The 18,460-nt window shown below is 39.5% G+C and overlaps 2 protein-coding genes across 4 annotated transcripts in view; one reads left to right on the top strand and one right to left on the bottom strand.

The window, feature by feature from the left end:
- The window catches only part of LOC115165422 (plexin-B1), a 92,487-nt gene extending 90,453 nt beyond the window's left edge, over nucleotides 1-2,034 (bottom strand). For 2 of the 3 annotated variants that reach the window (XM_029718516.1, XM_029718518.1), the window contains exon 1: nucleotides 1,744-2,034. The gene's annotated coding sequence lies outside the window, so the exon portion shown is untranslated. The remainder of the gene's footprint in view (nucleotides 1-1,743) is intronic. The other variant, XM_029718517.1, reaches the window with a different exon arrangement.
- Nucleotides 2,035-6,443: 4,409 nt separating this feature from the next.
- On the top strand, nucleotides 6,444-17,459 carry LOC115165421 (mitogen-activated protein kinase 14A). The gene is made up of 12 exons (XM_029718515.1): nucleotides 6,444-6,666; nucleotides 11,816-11,945; nucleotides 12,359-12,417; nucleotides 12,929-13,040; nucleotides 13,142-13,171; nucleotides 13,273-13,320; nucleotides 13,557-13,671; nucleotides 13,826-13,897; nucleotides 15,456-15,535; nucleotides 15,665-15,743; nucleotides 16,217-16,390; nucleotides 16,584-17,459. Exons 1-12 carry the CDS (start codon nucleotides 6,548-6,550, stop codon nucleotides 16,643-16,645), a joined length of 1,080 nt encoding a protein of 359 aa, XP_029574375.1. The 5' UTR covers nucleotides 6,444-6,547; the 3' UTR covers nucleotides 16,646-17,459.
- The last annotated feature ends 1,001 nt before the right edge of the window (nucleotides 17,460-18,460 follow it).

Below are 18,460 nucleotides of genomic sequence, written 5' to 3'. Positions count from 1 at the left end.
TGAAATCTCCATAGACAAACATTGGCAGTAGAATAGCCTTACTGAAGTGCTCAGTGACTTTCAACGTGCACCGCCTTAGGATGCCACCTTTCCAACAAGTCAGGAGCAACAACGGCTCAGCTGCTCACAGAACGGCAACGCGGATTGCTGAATGGCATAAAAATCGTCTGTCCTAGGTTGCAATACTCACCACCGATTTCCAAACTTCAGCTTTAGACAGTAGGAAAAGGTTGGCTGTTTGTCCCCAAGAGATTGTGACAGCAGGTGAAAATGGCATTTGAAACATCACACAACACATCCAGTACTGTATAACAGGTGACAGTGGAGCCCAAATGTGTGGGTTCGATCAATCCCTGCATCAAGAAAGTAGAATGGACCTATATGGCTAGTTACACATTGTAACAGTGATAATGGCAATTCTTCCATAGAACTGTTCCACCTTATCTAGTGTAAAATCCCGGCATCAATTTTTCAACTAACCTTTTATCGGCAATACTTTCTTTGTTCTCGACTTGGAAGAAACGTGTCTCATTAAACGCCTGTGTCCAGTTACAGGCGGAACTTCAAAAAATATATTCAGAAAGATATCAAATCCACTTTTTGCGCCAAGTGAGGAATTCCCTAGCCATTTTAGCTGCCAGACATCTTGCATTTCCCAACATCTTTGCAGGAACTAGTTCTTTCAATGTGACTTGGCCACATGTAGTAGATGACAGAGCTTCCTTCACACAGTGCGACCAAAAACAAAGATCTACACAAATGAAAGAGGCATTTCTCACTCAATACAAAAAAGTGGATTTAATATGTATTCTCTGGGGGTAGTTTTCCACATCTGCAAATGGGACATTATTTGTCTTTTTACCTAAACATGCATACACCATCAGAGATAATTCATAGCAAGCAGTGCATTGGAATGACATTAAGATTAACTGGAATGACACGGATTCTCATGGGAAGGGTGGCCAAAATAACAAAGAAAGTCACACCCCCAATATGACCGCATTGAGGCATATGCCACTGTGCTTCTATTGCTATACGTGTAACAGTGTAGGTTCCGTCCCTCTCTTCGCCCCAACTTGGGCTCGAACCAGGGACCCCAACTGACACCCCACGAAGCATCGTTACCCATCGCGCCACAAACGTTGCGAGGGGAAACCCTACTTCAAGTCTCAGAGCGAGTGACGTCACTGATTGAAACGCTATTAGCGCGCACCACCGTTAACTAACTAGCAATTTCACATCGGTTACATACGCACCATGCCACCGCCTACTTCATTTGTTCATTTAGCAAACAAGACAGTTCATGATCCAGTGCCTTAATCACAGTCAACACACCTATATTTTAGCTTTAATTCATCACTTTCTCTAAGCCTCATGGCAAAATGTGTAGAATAGCATGAGATAAACTATTGAACTGCACATTTTTCCCTTTGCACCATGGCAAAATGTGTCGAATTTTTGGTTATCATATGTTTGTTTCTTTACTCACATTTCTGCAGACCCACCCACCATCGTATTTCTTGCAACGCTACTGCTATAACAAATCATGCCACCTTCCTATCTGAATGTGGAAATCGGTTCGATTTGTAACCACCAGCTGCACAGCCATTCTAGTGCAGTTTCATTCAAACGTGTTTAGTAGTCTGAATTGTCAAGTTTGTTTCTTCACTATTATTAGGCACTTCAGACAACTTTTCTAGTAATTATTTGTTTAAATACACTCTAATCAAACTGTATTCTTACCTTAAATAGCGAGAAAAGGTGTCTCTGTTCTGTCCAAAAGGAGGACCGTTACCTCCACTTAACCCAAGTGCGTGCGTTTGTTTTACTCAGTTGCTCCTTCCTATTCTTTACCTGGCAGTACTTTGTCCGTTGTTGTGTGGGTACATTCGTCGTGTCTTTAAGGATCCCCACAGCTGACCATCCGCCTGGCTGTGCGCACGAAGAGTTCAGAGGAACAGTTACCACAACGAACAAGCTCCAGCTGAGTGGCAGAATCCTTTTTAGGCATAACAAGTGGGCATCTTCTGTTTTCTGGGTTTGATAACGCAGTAAATGTATGACATAGGCCTACATTTTGTCGAATTTGTACAAATAGCTTTCATGCTAAATAATAATAAATAAATACAAATTATTCATATTTTTTCCCTACTTTTAATTATTTAATGGTTTACCAGATTCCCAATAGGCTACGTATACCCTTCCCAAAATATTAGTAATTGTCACCACCTCAGACATATTTAATTATCAACAACAAAGAACGGTATGATTTCACAGTTCCAGGTGGTAACACAAGAGGCAATTCATTGATAGTTTCACAACATCCTCTCTCAGGATTTCTGTGATGTAGGCCTATGTTAGATGAGCCTCTGGTGGTTGCCAGTGGGACTGAAAGCACATTTAGACAAAAAGAACAGATTGGATTACCACTAATAATTGTGTAGCATGACTTTCATTCTTTATTGTGTATGAGACATTTTTGTCTACCTGTGTCTACCTTTGGGGTGCAGGTAGCCTAGTGGTTAGGGTGTTGGGCCAGTAACCAAAAGGTTGCTGGATTGAATCCCTGAGCTGACAAGGTAAAGATCTGTCATTCTGCCACTGCCCACTGTTCCCCGGTAGATAAATAAGAAATTGTTCGTAACTAACTTGCCTAGTTAAATTAAATGTGGATTGTGTTCTGTTGTTGTTGTACCACTATATGATGTGGTCGCATGTTTGGAGGGAATGGGCTTTTCTTGTTTGGGCAAAAGACCATCCTCTCTCCTCAGTGACCCGGAAACCGTTAGGTTGACGAGTGGTCGAGCTGTGTGTCAATTTGTTAGTAATCAAATGAAAGAGTTTCCTCCCCTCCTCGATAGCCACCTTTCATCGAGGATACTCATGTGTATCCAACCGCAGAAGAGTTTTCAGATCTGCCACACCCCCTTTGAATCAGCTTTTGTTTTGTCAGAGGAGAAAAACATGAACACGTTTAAAAACAATATGCTACTTATTGTTTTATCTGTAAAATGTCTTCCACAGCTAACTTAATTCCTTTTCATCACTTTATACATTCCTTTTGGGATCCACCCCTGTAAACATAATTTGCCTAATGACACACGAATGGAGACTGACCTTTTTCAAAAGGAGGTGAGAGAGGACAGAAGAGAGAATGCAAGAAGTCGAGCAAAACCAATTCAGATCCTCCCATAGAGAGTATACAACCCAATCCCAAGTGGACCCCTAAGCCCTACACTCTATACACTTTTCTTTTTTGACAGGTGTAAACAATATGGTAGCAGCTCCACCTTGCACTCCGATAGGCTTGCTGGAAGTTTCACCATATTGCTTCTACCAATCCAATACTCTCAGATCTCCACAAGTGCATGGTGGTGTAGGGTTTATATGGTTCCTTCCTTTCCATCTACAGTAGGTTGTCTAAGATCTACACAATGTGTCTACTGTAATTATATCTGCCTGTATGGAATTATTGGTATGTTTTTATCTTTGCTGCTAAAAATGGCCAAAACAAAAGACAATAGATGGATATTTGGAAAGGGATTATTTTGCACGTATGAACATGTTGCAATCCCACCTTTTCTAGAACGGCTATCAGGAACTTTTTGAATAGGTTAGCCTCTACAACTTGGAAAACGACTTTTCAGATAATCATATTACAGGGACTCAAATGAATAATGCAACGGTCTCAGAAGTGCCTGCACTTGTAGTCCGTCCCACAACAGTAGGCCTTACGCTAATCAGGTCTATTTAACAGTGTTCAGCAGTATTCTTTATGACCAATAAGGTCTATTTGACAGAATGTCCAGCAGTATTCTTTATGACCAATAAGGTCTATTTGACAGAATGTCCAGCAGTATTCTTTATGGCCAATAAGGTCTATTTGACAGAGTGTCCAGCAGTATTCTTTATGGCCAATAAGGTCTATTTGACAGAGTGTTCAGCAGTATTCTTTATGGTCAATAAGGTCTATTTGACAGAATGTCCAGCAGTATTCTTTATGACCAATAAGGTCTATTTGACAGAATGTTCAGCAGTATTCTTTATGACCAATAAGGTCTATTTGACAGAATGTCCAGCAGTATTCTTTATGGCCAATAAGGTCTATTTGACAGAATGTCCAGCAGTATTCTTTATGACCAATAAGGTCTATTTGACAGAATGTTCAGCAGTATTCTTTATGACCAATAAGGTCTATTTGACAGTGTTCAGCAGTATTCTTTATGACCAATAAGGTCTATTTGACAGAATGTCCAGCAGTATTCTTTATGGCCAATAAGGTCTATTTGACAGAATGTCCAGCAGTATTCTTTATGGCCAGTAAGTGTCTCCCTCACTCCGGCTGCTGGTCAATTCAATCTGAACATTCAGATGAGAAAATCTGGGCTGGCTTTGAATCAATAACTTGTTGTATTTGTTTTGTTTCCAGGAGTGTCCATAGGATGCCCATATTCCACAAATGTTCATGTTAGAAGTCCCATAGTAAATAATTTAATGAGCTCAGACAAGGGTCTTACAATAGCAATCAAGGTCTGAAGGGGTGTGGTATATGGCCAATATACCACGGCTAAGGGCTGTTCTTTACGCACGACGCACCACGGAGTGCCTGGACACAGCGCTTAGTCGTGGTATATTGGCAATATACCACAAACCCTGTGCAGCCTTATTGCTATTATAAACTGATTACCAAAGTAATTAGAGAAGTAAAAATAACTGTTTTGCCTTATCCGTGGTATACAGTCTGATATGGGGTGGAAGGTAGCCTAGTGGTTAGAGCATTGGACTAGTAACCGAAAGGTTAAGATTGAATCCCTGAGCTGACAAGGTAAAGATCTGTTGTTCTTTAAAAGGTAGTTAACCCACTGTTCCTAGGCTGTCATTGAAAATAAGAATTTGTTCTTAACTAACTTGCCTAGTTAAATAAAGGTAAAAAGAAATATGGCTTTCAGCCAATCAGTATTCAGGTCTTGAACCATCCAGTTTATAATGTACAGTATGGGTTTTACAGTAGCCTTTGCTTTCTGTACAACCACCCACGGACCAATCAAAAACTGGACCTGTGATCTGTGTGACTCCATTAATAAGTGTGCAATCTGTGCATGACAGCGATTTTACCAGGAACAAGACGCCTTATTCATACCTGATCTCACACACATTTCTTACACATCTGATTGAACAGAAGAGCAAGAGGAATTTGGCAGCCTTTGGTAGCATTTAGACTTGTCACGGGCGTCGTAAGGATTGGACCAAAACACAGCGGGAATATGTATACTCACCTTCTTTTTATTTTGAAGAAGGAGAAACAACTAAATACGTATACAAAAAAAGAACAAAACGAAACAGTCCTGTCAGGTGCAACAAACACTAAACAAGGAACAACTACCCACAAAATCCCATAGAAAAACACCCCTCTTAAATAGGACCTTCAATTAGAAGCAACTAGGAGCAGCTGCTTCCAATTGAAGGTCAACCCAACAAACAACACATAGAAATAAACATACTAGAACTAACATAGAAATAGACTAACAAGAACATAACCCAACAAACCCCAAAACACTCTAAACAAACACCACTCTTAAACAGAACATAGCCCAACAAACCCCGAAACACTCTAAACAAACACACCCCTGCCACGTCCTGACCAAACTACAATAACAAATAACCCCTTATACTGGTCAGGATGTGACAAGACTGGTGCTACAAAAAGAGAGGAACATTAAAGGCTACAGATGTGATGTTTGTGAGTATTATGAATGAGCACTTTTGAAATGCTTTAAAAGAGATTCCTCCATTGTTTTACCCCCCAAAATTGCCTTACTTAGTGTTGCTTTTAAAAGTATGGGTAATCAGAGATGAGTTTATGTTGATGATTCAAGGCGAGAGGAGGTATACAGAGCCTCTGACAGGTGACTGTTTTCACATTGCAGTGCCGCGGGAAGGACAGGATGTGGTGTGTTTGTAAATTCAATCTGGAGTGCCAGAGTGCGCTCAGATAGCGCTCTGGGCATTCATAAATTCAGAGCATTGTCAGATTGTCTGTTCCTAAATTCAGAGCATTGGGTTCTCGAAGTGTTCAGAGCGCACATTGGACGCTCTGGCCTAGGAGTAGGGTTGATCAGAGTGTTCTGACCTTACAACAGCAGTCAAGCAACCAAGCTAACTGGCTAACTTGGCTAGCATGCTAACTACTTCCAGACACAAATAAGAAAACACCTCACTCTGACCATTTTACTCGCCCTAGCAGAGATGATTAGGCTGTTTTCATGTTATCCAGCCCGTTGGTGACTGTAACTGTGCTGCTGGCAATAATTGAATTACGCTTTTTTGGCAACATTTACTGACACCGGCCATATTCATAAATTCAGCAGTTATTCTGCGCTCTGGCACAAATCGTAGTAGATAACCAGAGTGAATTTACGAACGCACCCTCAGGGTGGGCGTCTCCCAGCTACCTTTGCTTACCTGTCATGTAAAATCTCAAGGCCATTACAGATTTCCAATAGGTACCCCACTGGTTTGAACTAAAAGGACATTTTGTATTGACAAAATGGAATCGCTTGTGAAGAAAGGTTTCCATAGACTGGAAATACAGAAAACAACATGGGAGGTTCCGGAGCAATATACTGCACTGAAAGCTGTTGGCTCAGGTGCTTACGGGACAGTATGGTGAGTTGACTTTGTGAACGGTCAGTGCATTCCGGGATTCTTGGGACGTCACTACCCTAAACCCTAACCCTAACCTTAACCCCTACCCTAACCTTTACCCCTACCCTTACCCTAACCTTAACCATATCCCTTACCAAATTATATCCTTAACCCTTACCTTAACCATTTAAAATTTAAACTTCAATGGGGGTAGGGATATCCCAAGGATCCCGAATAGCACAAACCCTTTGGGTGAATGGGTAATTATTGGCAGGCATTGCAGGAATAACTTCATGTCAAACCAGCATGTATTTGTATTCTTTAGAATATACCTCTGTATAAATACAGTCGTTCTCAATCTCAGTCATTGCAAAAATATGTAGAAAATAAAAATAATGGAAGGAACAACTTTCCCTTAGCCTATAATTGTTTAATTATTTTCAATAAAATGCAAAACTCTACATTATTTGATTTTGACAGTGTTTTTGTTGCATTTGTTCAATACTGAAAAGACTGGTCATTGCTAACAGAGGCACTACTGTATTGCCTCAAGCAAATAAGCAAGTTGAAGCAGGTTTCGAGATAAGACAAGAATTTTGCTTTCCCAACCTGGAGCAAGCCCCGTAATCTTGAAACCCAGTTTTACCTCTGCCAGATATAGGTCAAATGGAATGTCTGAAATCAAATGTTATTTGTAGGACTACTGATAATAATTTGTCAAACTCTGACATAAAAGTAAATCAAAGATGTTGCAGTCTTTGATGACTTGGTATTGAGAGTAAACCACAGGAGGTTGGTGACACCTTAATTGGGGAGGATGGGCTTGTTGTAATGGCTGGAGCGGAATTAGTTTACATGTGTTTGATGCCATTCCATTTGCTCCGTTCCAGACATTATTATGAGCTGTCCTCCCCTCAGCAGCCTCCACTGGAGTAAACCATTCTATCTATATCCCCCACAGTCTGTTGTTATCAAGAGTAAACCATTCTATCTAGATCCCCCACAGTCTGTTGTATTGAGAGTAAACCATTCTATCTAGATCCCCCACAGTCTGTTGTTATCAAGAGTAAACCATTCTATCTAGATCCCCCACAGTCTGTTGTATTGAGAGTAAACCATTCTATCTAGATAGCCCACAGTCTGTTGTTATCAAGAGTAAACCATTCTATCTATATCCCCCACAGTCTGTTGTTATCAAGAGTAAATCATTCTATCTAGATCCCCCACAGTCTGTTGTTATTGAGAGTAAACAATTCTATCTAGATCCCCCACAGTCTGTTGTTATCAAGAGTAAACCATTCTATCTAGATCCCCCACAGTTTGTTGTTATTGAGAGTAAACCATTCTATCTAGATCCCCCACAGTCTGTTATATTGAGAGTAAACCATTTTATCTAGATACCCCACAGTCTGTTGTTATCAAGAGTAAACCATTCTATCTATATGCCCCACAGTCCGTTGTTATCGAGAGTAAACCATTCTATCTAGATCCCCCACAGTCTGTTGTTATCAAGAGTAAACCATTCTATCTAGATCCCCCACAGTCTGTTGTATTGAGAGTAAACCATTCTATCTAGATACCCCACAGTCTGTTGTTATCAAGAGTAAACCATTCTATCTATATCCCCCACAGTCCGTTGTTATCAAGAGTAAACCATTCTATCTAGATCCCCCACAGTCTGTTGTATTGAGAGTAAACCATTCTATCTAGATACCCCACAGTCTGTTGTTATCAAGAGTAAACCATTCTATCTAGATCCCCCACAGTCTGTTGTTATCAAGAGTAAACCATTCTATCTAGATCCCCCACAGTCTGTTGTTATTGAGAGTAAACCATTCTATCTAGATCCCCCACAGTCTGTTGTATTGAGAGTAAATCATTCTATCTATATCCCCCACATTCTGTTGTTATCAAGAGTAAACCATTCTATCTAGATCCCCCACAGCCTGTTGTTATCAAGAGTAAACCATTCTATCTAGATCCCCCACAGTCTGTTGTATTGAGAGTAAATCATTCTATCTATATCCCCCACAGTCTGTTGTTATCAAGAGTAAACCATTCTATCTAGATCCCCCACAGTCTGTTGTTATCAAGAGTAAACCATTCTATCTAGATCCCCCACAGTCTGTTGTTATCAAGAGTAAACCATTCTATCTAGATCCCCCACAGTCTGTTGTATTGAGAGTAAATCATTCTATCTATATCCCCCACAGTCTGTTGTTATCAAGAGTAAACCATTCTATCTAGATCCCCCACAATCCGTTGTTATCAAGAGTAAACCATTCTATCTAGATCCCCCACAGTCTGTTGTTATTGAGAGTAAACCATTCTATCTAGATCCCCCACAGTCTGTTGTTATCAAGAGTAAACCATTCTATCTAGATCCCCCACAGTCTGTTGTATTGAGAGTAAACCATTCTATCTAGATACCCCACAGTCTGTTGTTATCAAGAGTAAACCATTCTATCTATATCCCCCACAGTCCGTTGTTATCAAGAGTAAACCATTCTATCTAGATCCCCCACAGTCTGTTGTATTGAGAGTAAACCATTCTATCTAGATACCCCACAGTCTGTTGTTATCAAGAGTAAACCATTCTATCTAGATCCCCCACAGTCTGTTGTTATCAAGAGTAAACCATTCTATCTAGATCCCCCACAGTCTGTTGTTATTGAGAGTAAACCATTCTATCTAGATCCCCCACAGTCTGTTGTATTGAGAGTAAATCATTCTATCTATATCCCCCACGTTCTGTTGTTATCAAGAGTAAACCATTCTATCTAGATCCCCCACAGCCTGTTGTTATCAAGAGTAAACCATTCTATCTAGATCCCCCACAGTCTGTTGTATTGAGAGTAAATCATTCTATCTATATCCCCCACAGTCTGTTGTTATCAAGAGTAAACCATTCTATCTAGATCCCCCACAGTCTGTTGTTATCAAGAGTAAACCATTCTATCTAGATCCCCCACAGTCTGTTGTTATCAAGAGTAAACCATTCTATCTAGATCCCCCACAGTCTGTTGTATTGAGAGTAAATCATTCTATCTATATCCCCCACAGTCTGTTGTTATCAAGAGTAAACCATTCTATCTAGATCCCCCACAATCCGTTGTTATCAAGAGTAAACCATTCTATCTAGATCCCCCACAGTCTGTTGTTATTGAGAGTAAACCATTCTATCTAGATCCCCCACAGTCTGTTGTTATCAAGAGTAAACCATTCTATCTAGATCCCCCACAGTCTGTTGTATTGAGAGTAAACCATTCTATCTATATCCCCCACAGTCCGTTGTTATCAAGAGTAAACCATTCTATCTAGATCCCCCACAGTCTGTTGTATTGAGAGGAAACCATTCTATCTAGATTCCCCACAGTCTGTTGTATTGAGAGTAAACCATTCTATCTAGATCCCCCACAGTCTGTTGTATTGAGAGTAAATCATTCTATCTATATCCCCCACAGTCTGTTGTTATCAAGAGTAAACCATTCTATCTAGATCCCCCACAGTCTGTTGTTATCAAGAGTAAACCATTCTATCTAGATCCCCCACAGTCTGTTGTTATCAAGAGTAAACCATTCTATCTAGATCCCCCACAGTCTGTTGTATTGAGAGTAAATCATTCTATCTATATCCCCCACAGTCTGTTGTTATCAAGAGTAAACCATTCTATCTAGATCCCCCACAATCCGTTGTTATCAAGAGTAAACCATTCTATCTAGATCCCCCACAGTCTGTTGTTATTGAGAGTAAACCATTCTATCTAGATCCCCCACAGTCTGTTGTTATCAAGAGTAAACCATTCTATCTAGATCCCCCACAGTCTGTTGTATTGAGAGTAAACCATTCTATCTATATCCCCCACAGTCCGTTGTTATCAAGAGTAAACCATTCTATCTAGATCCCCCACAGTCTGTTGTATTGAGAGGAAACCATTCTATCTAGATTCCCCACAGTCTGTTGTATTGAGAGTAAACCATTCTATCTAGATCCCCCACAGTCTGTTGTTGTTGAGAGTAAACCATTCTATCTAGACCCCCACAGTCTGTTGTTGTTGAGAGTAAACCATTCTATCTAGATCCCCCACAGTCTGTTGTTATTGAGAGTAAACCATTCTATCTAGACCCCCACAGTCTGTTGTTATCGAGAGTAAACCATTCTATCTGTATCCCCCACAGTCTGTTGTTATCAAGAGTAAACCATTCTATCTAGATCCCCCACAGTCTGTTGTTATCAAGAGTAAACCATTCTATCTAGATCCCCCACAGTCTGTTGTTATCAAGAGTAAACCATTCTATCTAGATCCCCCACAGTCTGTTGTATTGAGAGTAAATCATTCTATCTATATCCCCCACAGTCTGTTGTTATCAAGAGTAAACCATTCTATCTAGATCCCCCACAATCCGTTGTTATCAAGAGTAAACCATTCTATCTAGATCCCCCACAGTCTGTTGTTATTGAGCGTAAACCATTCTATCTATATCCCCCACAGTCTGTTGTTATCAAGAGTAAACCATTCTATCTAGATCCCCCACAGTCTGTTGTATTGAGAGTAAACCATTCTATCTATATCCCCCACAGTCTGTTGTTATCAAGAGTAAACCATTCTATCTAGATCCCCCACAGTCTGTTGTTATTGAGAGTAAACCATTCTATCTAGATCCCCCACAGTCTGTTGTATTGAGAGTAAACCATTCTATCTAGATTCCCCACAGTCTGTTGTATTGAGAGTAAACCATTCTATCTAGATTCCCCACAGTCTGTTGTATTGAGAGTAAACCATTCTATCTATATCCCCCACAGTCTGTTGTATTGAGAGTAAACCATTCTATCTAGATTCCCCACAGTCTGTTGTATTGAGAGGAAATCATTCTATCTAGATCCCCCACAGTCTGTTGTTATCAAGAGTAAACCATTCTATCTAGATCCCCCACAGTCTGTTGTATTGAGAGGAAATCATTCTATCTAGATCCCCCACAGTCTGTTGTTATCAAGAGTAAACCATTCTATCTAGATCCCCCACAGTTCGTTGTTATTGAGAGTAAACCATTCTATCTATATCCCCCACAATCTGTTGTTATTAAGAGTAAACCATTCTATCTAGTCTGAGACATAATTGTTATATCCAGCACTAATGTACTTTGACTTTTGACCTTGTCTCATTTATTAGTTCTGCTATTGACCAGCAGACCAAGGAGAAGGTGGCCATTAAGAAGCTCTATCGTCCATTTCAGTCCCTGATCCATGCTAAACGGGCCTACCGGGAACTACGACTGTTGCGCCACATCCAGCATGACAATGTAAGTACTTGTTACCTACTATTATAGTGAGACATCTGAGATGCACTCCCCTAGACAAAGATTCCAGTCACTCAAAAATGTAGCGGCTTTTCATTACAATGCAGTAATTGTCATTCTACAGTACTTCACATCAGAATAATTTGCAGTCCTATGGACACTATTCAGCATTCGGTTGTATTGCTTTGCCTCTTTCCTATGTGTTTATTTATGTTTAGGGGAGAGGAGTAGCGGCCCTTATGGGCCAGTGTTTTCACTCAACACTTCACAGTGCACATATACCTAGAGAACTGTTCATCAGGCCTACTTGTTCTGTTACGGGTGATGAATACATCTTACTGCAATGTATAATGTGCTCACTTATCGTGGGAATAAACCCTTCCATTCCTCTCCTACTCCCTGTTGTTTTCCTAAAGGTGATCTGCCTCCTTAATGTCTTCACACCTGATTTCTCCCTGGAGAAATTCCAGACATTGTGAGTGGTGAGCTGTGAATAACATTCCTCTGCCAGTTGTCTCAGCTTGTTGAGACAGGCTGCTCAGAGTGTATCTTGGACTTTTAGTTTCATAGTGTGTGTTTTCTGTTTGTGTTTGTGTGTGTCTGTGTCTGTGTCTGTGTGTATGTGTGTGTGTGCTTGCAGGCGTGCAGGTTTGTTCATGTTTGTTTGTGCTTGGGTATGTGATATCTTCTCTTATCTGAGATACAACATAGATTTGATGTCTGGTTTAGAATTCTTACCATGAGACACAGTTTATGATGTACCCTGCATTGTTTTGTCATATTATTATACACCTGTAGCACTTAGTTGTAGGAGGTAGAATTAGTACATTATGTTTTATATCATTCTCTGCCACAGTTACATGGTGATGCTGTTTGTATCTGGCTACTGCCCCCCTCTCTCTCTCTCCTTCATGTCACAGTTACATGGTGATACTGTTTGTATCTGGCTACAATCCCCCCCTCTCTCTCTCTCCTTCATGTCACAGTTACATGGTGATGCCCTTCGTTGCTGAGGATCTCGGTAACATCATGAAGAAGAGGAGATTGACTGATCGCGTCATCGTTTACCTCTTCTACCAGCTTCTATGTGGCCTCAAGGTGTTTACTACCACTCATTAAGTTTATACACAGGCCTTTAAATAATGCTATTACCAATGTGAAAATGATTAATCAAAAACGTATATTTTTCTATCCCTTAGTATATCCATTCTGCAGGGATCATCCATCGGGTTTGTATTAGGTTCTCATCAATATACATGAAAAACATTTCTAAGTACATTTGAGTGACCAGATCGTATAACATCCTACAATACTTTGCTTTATTCTTTAGGACCTAAAACCTGGCAACCTCGCCGTGAACGATAACTGTGAATTGAAGGTAAATAAGAATTGGGCAACAACCTGCATGTCCATGTAGTTATAATACTGCACTTTTAATTTTATAACCTTCAGACAGTGAGGGAAATGTAATGTACTTGATTTAGAAAGATGCCACACTGGTGTTTAAAGACTACACTTTATTGTTTGATTGTTGTGATTAAATATAAGCCTCTCTTTTAATAACCTTTACCTCACTTTTCCTTCACATTCCCTCGCTTTCTCTTTCTATCTCAGATCCTGGACTTTGGTCTAGCGAGACATGCAGAGAGTGAGATGACGGGCTATGTGGTGACACGCTGGTACAGGTCACCAGAGGTCATCTTCAACTGGATGCACTATAGCCAGTCAGGTGACCTATCGCCAACGCACAATGAAGACGGTTTCATATATTTGGGCTTCACTTTCCTTGCATTGCAAACACTTCTGGGGTTATCTTACTCTTGTACTATTGGCTCATTGGTATCTTATGTGTTATATATTCTGTGTGTCTGTCTCCCTCTCAGTGGACTTGTGGTCAGCAGGCTGCATCTTGGCTGAGATGATCACAGGCCAGGTTCTGTTCCCAGGCAAAGACAGTATCCTCTAATGTTCCCTCTGACTCTTCCACTGTATAACTCACTCATTTTACATCAACACAAACACATAGATTCTGTACCCCATCCAGTGTATATTAATGATGTACTTATCATCTAGTTATCTGATGCACTTATCATTTAGTTATCTGATGTACTTATCTTGTAGTTATCTGGTGTTGTTAGCATGTAGTTATCATGCAGTTATCTGATGTAGTTATCATTTAGTTATCTGATGTACTTATCTTGTAGTTATCTGGTGTTGTTAGCATGTAGTTATCATGCAGTTATCTGATGTAGTTATCATTTAGTTATCTGATGTACTTATCTTGTAGTTATCTGGTGTTGTTAGCATGTAGTTATCATGCAGTTATCTGATGTAGTTATCGTGACGTTATCTGGTGTAGTTGTCATGAAGTTATCTTATGTAGTTATCTGGTGTAATTATCATGTAGTTATGTGGGGTAGTTATCATGTAGTTATCTGGGGTAGTTATCATGTAGTTATCAGGTGGAGTTATTATGTAGTTATCATGTAGTTATCTGGTGTAATTATCATGTAGTTATCTGGGGTAGTTATCATGTAGTTATCTGGTGTAGTTATTATGTAGTTATCAGGTGGAGTTATTATGTAGTTATCATGTAGTTATCTGGGGTAGTTATCATGTAGTTATCTGGTGTAGTTATTATGTAGTTATCAGGTGGAGTTATTATGTAGTTATCATGTAGTTATCTGGGGTAGTTATCATGTAGTTATCTGATGCAGTTATCTGATGCAGTTATCAGGAAGTTATCTGGTGTAGTTATCTGGTGTAATTATCATGCAGTTATCTGGTGTAGTTATCTGGTGTAATTATCATGCAGTTATCTGGTGTAGTTATCATGTGTAGTTAGCATACAGTTATGTTGTGTAATTATCCTGTAGTTATCTGGTATAGTTATAATGTAGTTATCTGGTGTAGTTATTATGTAGTTAGTTATCTGGTGAAGTTATCTGATGTAGTTTTCTGGTGTAGTTATATTGTGGTTATCTGATGTAGTTATCATGTCGTTATCTGGTGTAGTTAGCGTGTAGTATCTGGTAGTTATCAGGTGTAGTTATCATGTAGCTATCTGATGTAGTTATCTGGTGTAGTTATCATGTAGTTATCTGATGTAGTTATCAGGTGGAGTTATCTGATGTAGTTATCTGATGTAGTTATCATGTAGTTATCTGATGTAGTTATCATGTAGTTATCTGATGTAGTTATCAGGTGTAGTTATCATGTAGTTATCTGATGTAGTTATCAGGTGGAGTTATCTGATGTAGTTATCAGGTGGAGTTATTATGTAGTTATCTGATGTAGTTATCAGGTGGAGTTATCATGTAGTTATCTGATGTAGTTATCAGGTGGAGTTATCTGATTAAGTTATTGTGTAGTTATCATTGTGCAGTTGCACAAAGTACAACACCAATCATGCAATCAGACTGTTCACTGATCATTGCTGTAACTATTTTGCTTGAAAAGGTTTCCACTGTCTGCCTTGTGTGTCTCTACCCGCTCCTTGACTGTCCTGTTCAGGCATTGACCAGTTGAAGAAGATCCTCCACATAACAGGAACACCACCGTCTTCCCTGCTGCAGAAGATGCAGAGCAAAGATGTAGGCCTACTGTCATCAGTCTAATGGCAACTATTCAGCTTGCAATGATTCAATGTAGCTTGGTGTTGAAGTCACAAGTTATGGTCAGTATGGGATTGACAGTTGAACATTGTTGGTATTGTCTTGCAGGCTCGTTCATATGTGCAGGGTCTCCCTATCCAAAAGAAGAAAAACTTTAAGGAAGTCTTTCCCTCCTTGGATGCAAATGGTGAGTTGGTCTATCTATCATTATTTTGCCAATGGAACATCCTGCATGGTGGTTATGAATATCCAGTTCTTCAGTGATGTTTTTCTGCTTTGTATTGAGAACAGTTGAGGGCTGTGATAACTCTTTCATGCTCTATTTCCTATTATAAACTGGGTGGTTTGAGCCCTGAATGCTGATTGGCTGACAGCCGTGGTATATCAGACCGTATACCACGGGTATGACTAAACATTTATTTTTACTGCTCTAATTACGTTGGTAACCAGTTTAAAATAGCAATAAGGCACCTTGGGGGTTTGTGGTATATGGCCAACATACCACAGCTAAGGCCTGTATCCAGACACTCCATGTTGCGTCGTACGTTAGAACAGCCCTTTCCCGTGGTATATTAGCCATATACCACACCCCCTTGGGCCTTACTGCTTAAATGCCTACCTCTCTCTCTCTCTTCATGTCCTGTGTGTACCTCTGTCCAGCGGTGGATCTGTTGGACAGCATGCTGCTGCTGGACCCAGACACCAGGATGACAGCTAAAGAGGGCCTCTCACACCCCTACCTCTCTGAGTTCCATGATCCAGAATCTGAGCCCAACTCCCCACCGTACGACGACTCCTTTGAAAGCATGGAGCTTGACGTGGGAGAATGGAGTAGTGAGTATATCTTACCTATGACTGATTACTTTGTTGTACATGTTGATGGGATTTATCCTGAATTACCCACTGCTTTTAGAGCCCTACAGTTACAGTTCTGCAAAGTTTCCCCTTTAGGAAATTAAATTCTAAAATACTGTATGGTGTGCTTCATGTGGTAAAATTTAAAAAATATTTACTCTTTTCCTGTTAGGTCTGATCCACATGGAGATTATGACTTTTGACCCCAGAAACCCCAGCGCCACTGCAATGTAGCGGACAGACACAACAGAACACTAGCTCCCGCATGGCTCCACCATTGCTCCATCTTATAAAAAGCATCACATTTCACAACATGGTTTTATGACTTCAGGAAACATGATACTGGAAAGAATGGCGCCGAAGGAGATGGCTGTCGTTTTACGATCCCATAACTAATTGTGCGATTGTTTAAAAGCATTGTTGGTTAAGGGCTTGTAAGCAAGCATTTCACAGTAAGGTCTACACCTGTTGTATTCGGCGCATTTGACAAATACAATTTGATTTGGTATGTCATCATTTTTATGGATCCCTCATGTTTTAAGGGTAGGTCACGGTTTTAACTTGTTTTAAGGTATACATTTTCAGAACGCTTTGTAAATGCATATGAATGATGTACAAACTTTTAATATAGTAGTAGTATTATAATATTAAATATAGTAACGTGGTAATCGACCACACCATTTGCATGTTTATCCAATTGGCTACAATCAATGTATGAACAATGTTTTTATCATGACTGAGTAAAACCTCACACCTCAAATCAATCTCATCTATGAACACATTTTCATCTCTGACTCAATTAGCATTTTCCAAAATTAAGCATGTTTTGGTATCTTAATTGAAAAATTATGTTTGATGCCAGAAAACTAAATCTCAATCAGTAGATCTACATTGTGTACAGTAGACGGCACATGTTCAGTATAATGTATAATGTTTTTATGCTGCCCTTTTTTTGTGAACGGGTTAGATAGGTCAAGTTATCATTTCAGTTCTGTAACAGCAGTGGTGTTAAGGTAATAAGTAAAAATACTTTAAAGTACTACTTAAGTAATTTTTTGGTGTATCCGTACTTTGCTATTTATATTTTTGACAACATTTACCTTCACTCTACTACATTCCTAAAGAAAATAATGTACTTTTTACTCCATAAATTTTCCCTGACACCCAAAAGTATTTGTTACATTTAGAATGTTCAGGCAGGACAGCAATATGGTCCAATTCACGCGCCTATCAATATAACTCATTGTCATCCCTACTGCCTCTGATCTTGCGGACTCACTAAACGCAAATACTGCATTTGTAAATTATGTCTGAGTGTTGGAGTGCGTCCCCTGGCTCTCCGTAAATAAAAAAAACAAGACAATTATGCCATCTGGTCTGCTTAATGTAAGTATGATAATTGAGTACTTTTAGCACCACTGTTACAGTAGACGTATGCATGTCTTACGTTAGTTAAAGTTGTCTGCCTGTATCCAACCTGCTGAAATTGAAGTAGATTAAATGAATTTAAATTGAATCAGATTTTATTTAATTTAAATTAATACAGTACTACTGCTTTTGTCTGTAACGATTCACTAGCATTCCGAAAAGAGGGCAATATGAATGTTTGATTGTATTGTTTTGGGTGCTATGAATGCTATCTCAATTTCCTCAGAAAACATCCATACATGGTTAATATTTTTTAATAGTAAAGAGATATAACACAAGTTCACACTATCTAATACTGTCAGATTCATTGTAAATCCCATTTAAAGGGACAGTTCCTCCAAATTACAAAATTATATTGTTTTCCTTACCCTGTAAGCAGTTAATGGACAAGGTATGACAGCAATCATGCTTTGTTTATTTCTTTACCTGGTCACTGTTTCAATTGCAAAGTTTTTTGCATTTTTTGCTCAAATCCAATGCAAGTCATTGGTACCTATATTATAATTGATGCACTTTATGAACATATCATCTATAAGAAATTTCAATGAGTTGCGATACATTTTTACATGATTCGGACATGAAGAGTAAAAATGCTAATATAGGTACCATTGACTTGCATTT

This window comes from Salmo trutta, chromosome 28 (genome assembly GCF_901001165.1).
Source record: "Salmo trutta chromosome 28, fSalTru1.1, whole genome shotgun sequence".
Lineage (NCBI taxonomy): Eukaryota > Metazoa > Chordata > Actinopteri > Salmoniformes > Salmonidae > Salmo > Salmo trutta.
This window is presented reverse-complemented; position numbering and strand designations above follow the sequence as displayed.

Bases quoted from the DNA above. Each gene is read 5' to 3' on its own strand.
- LOC115165421 (XM_029718515.1), top strand. From the start codon at position 6,548: ATGGAATCGCTTGTGAAGAAAGGTTTCCATAGACTGGAAATACAGAAA. The intron at 6,667-11,815 runs GTGAGTTGACTT...CTCATTTATTAG, and splicing joins GGTGCTTACGGGACAGTATG to TTCTGCTATTGACCAGCAGA. The intron at 13,321-13,556 runs GTAAATAAGAAT...TTTCTATCTCAG, and splicing joins ACGATAACTGTGAATTGAAG to ATCCTGGACTTTGGTCTAGC.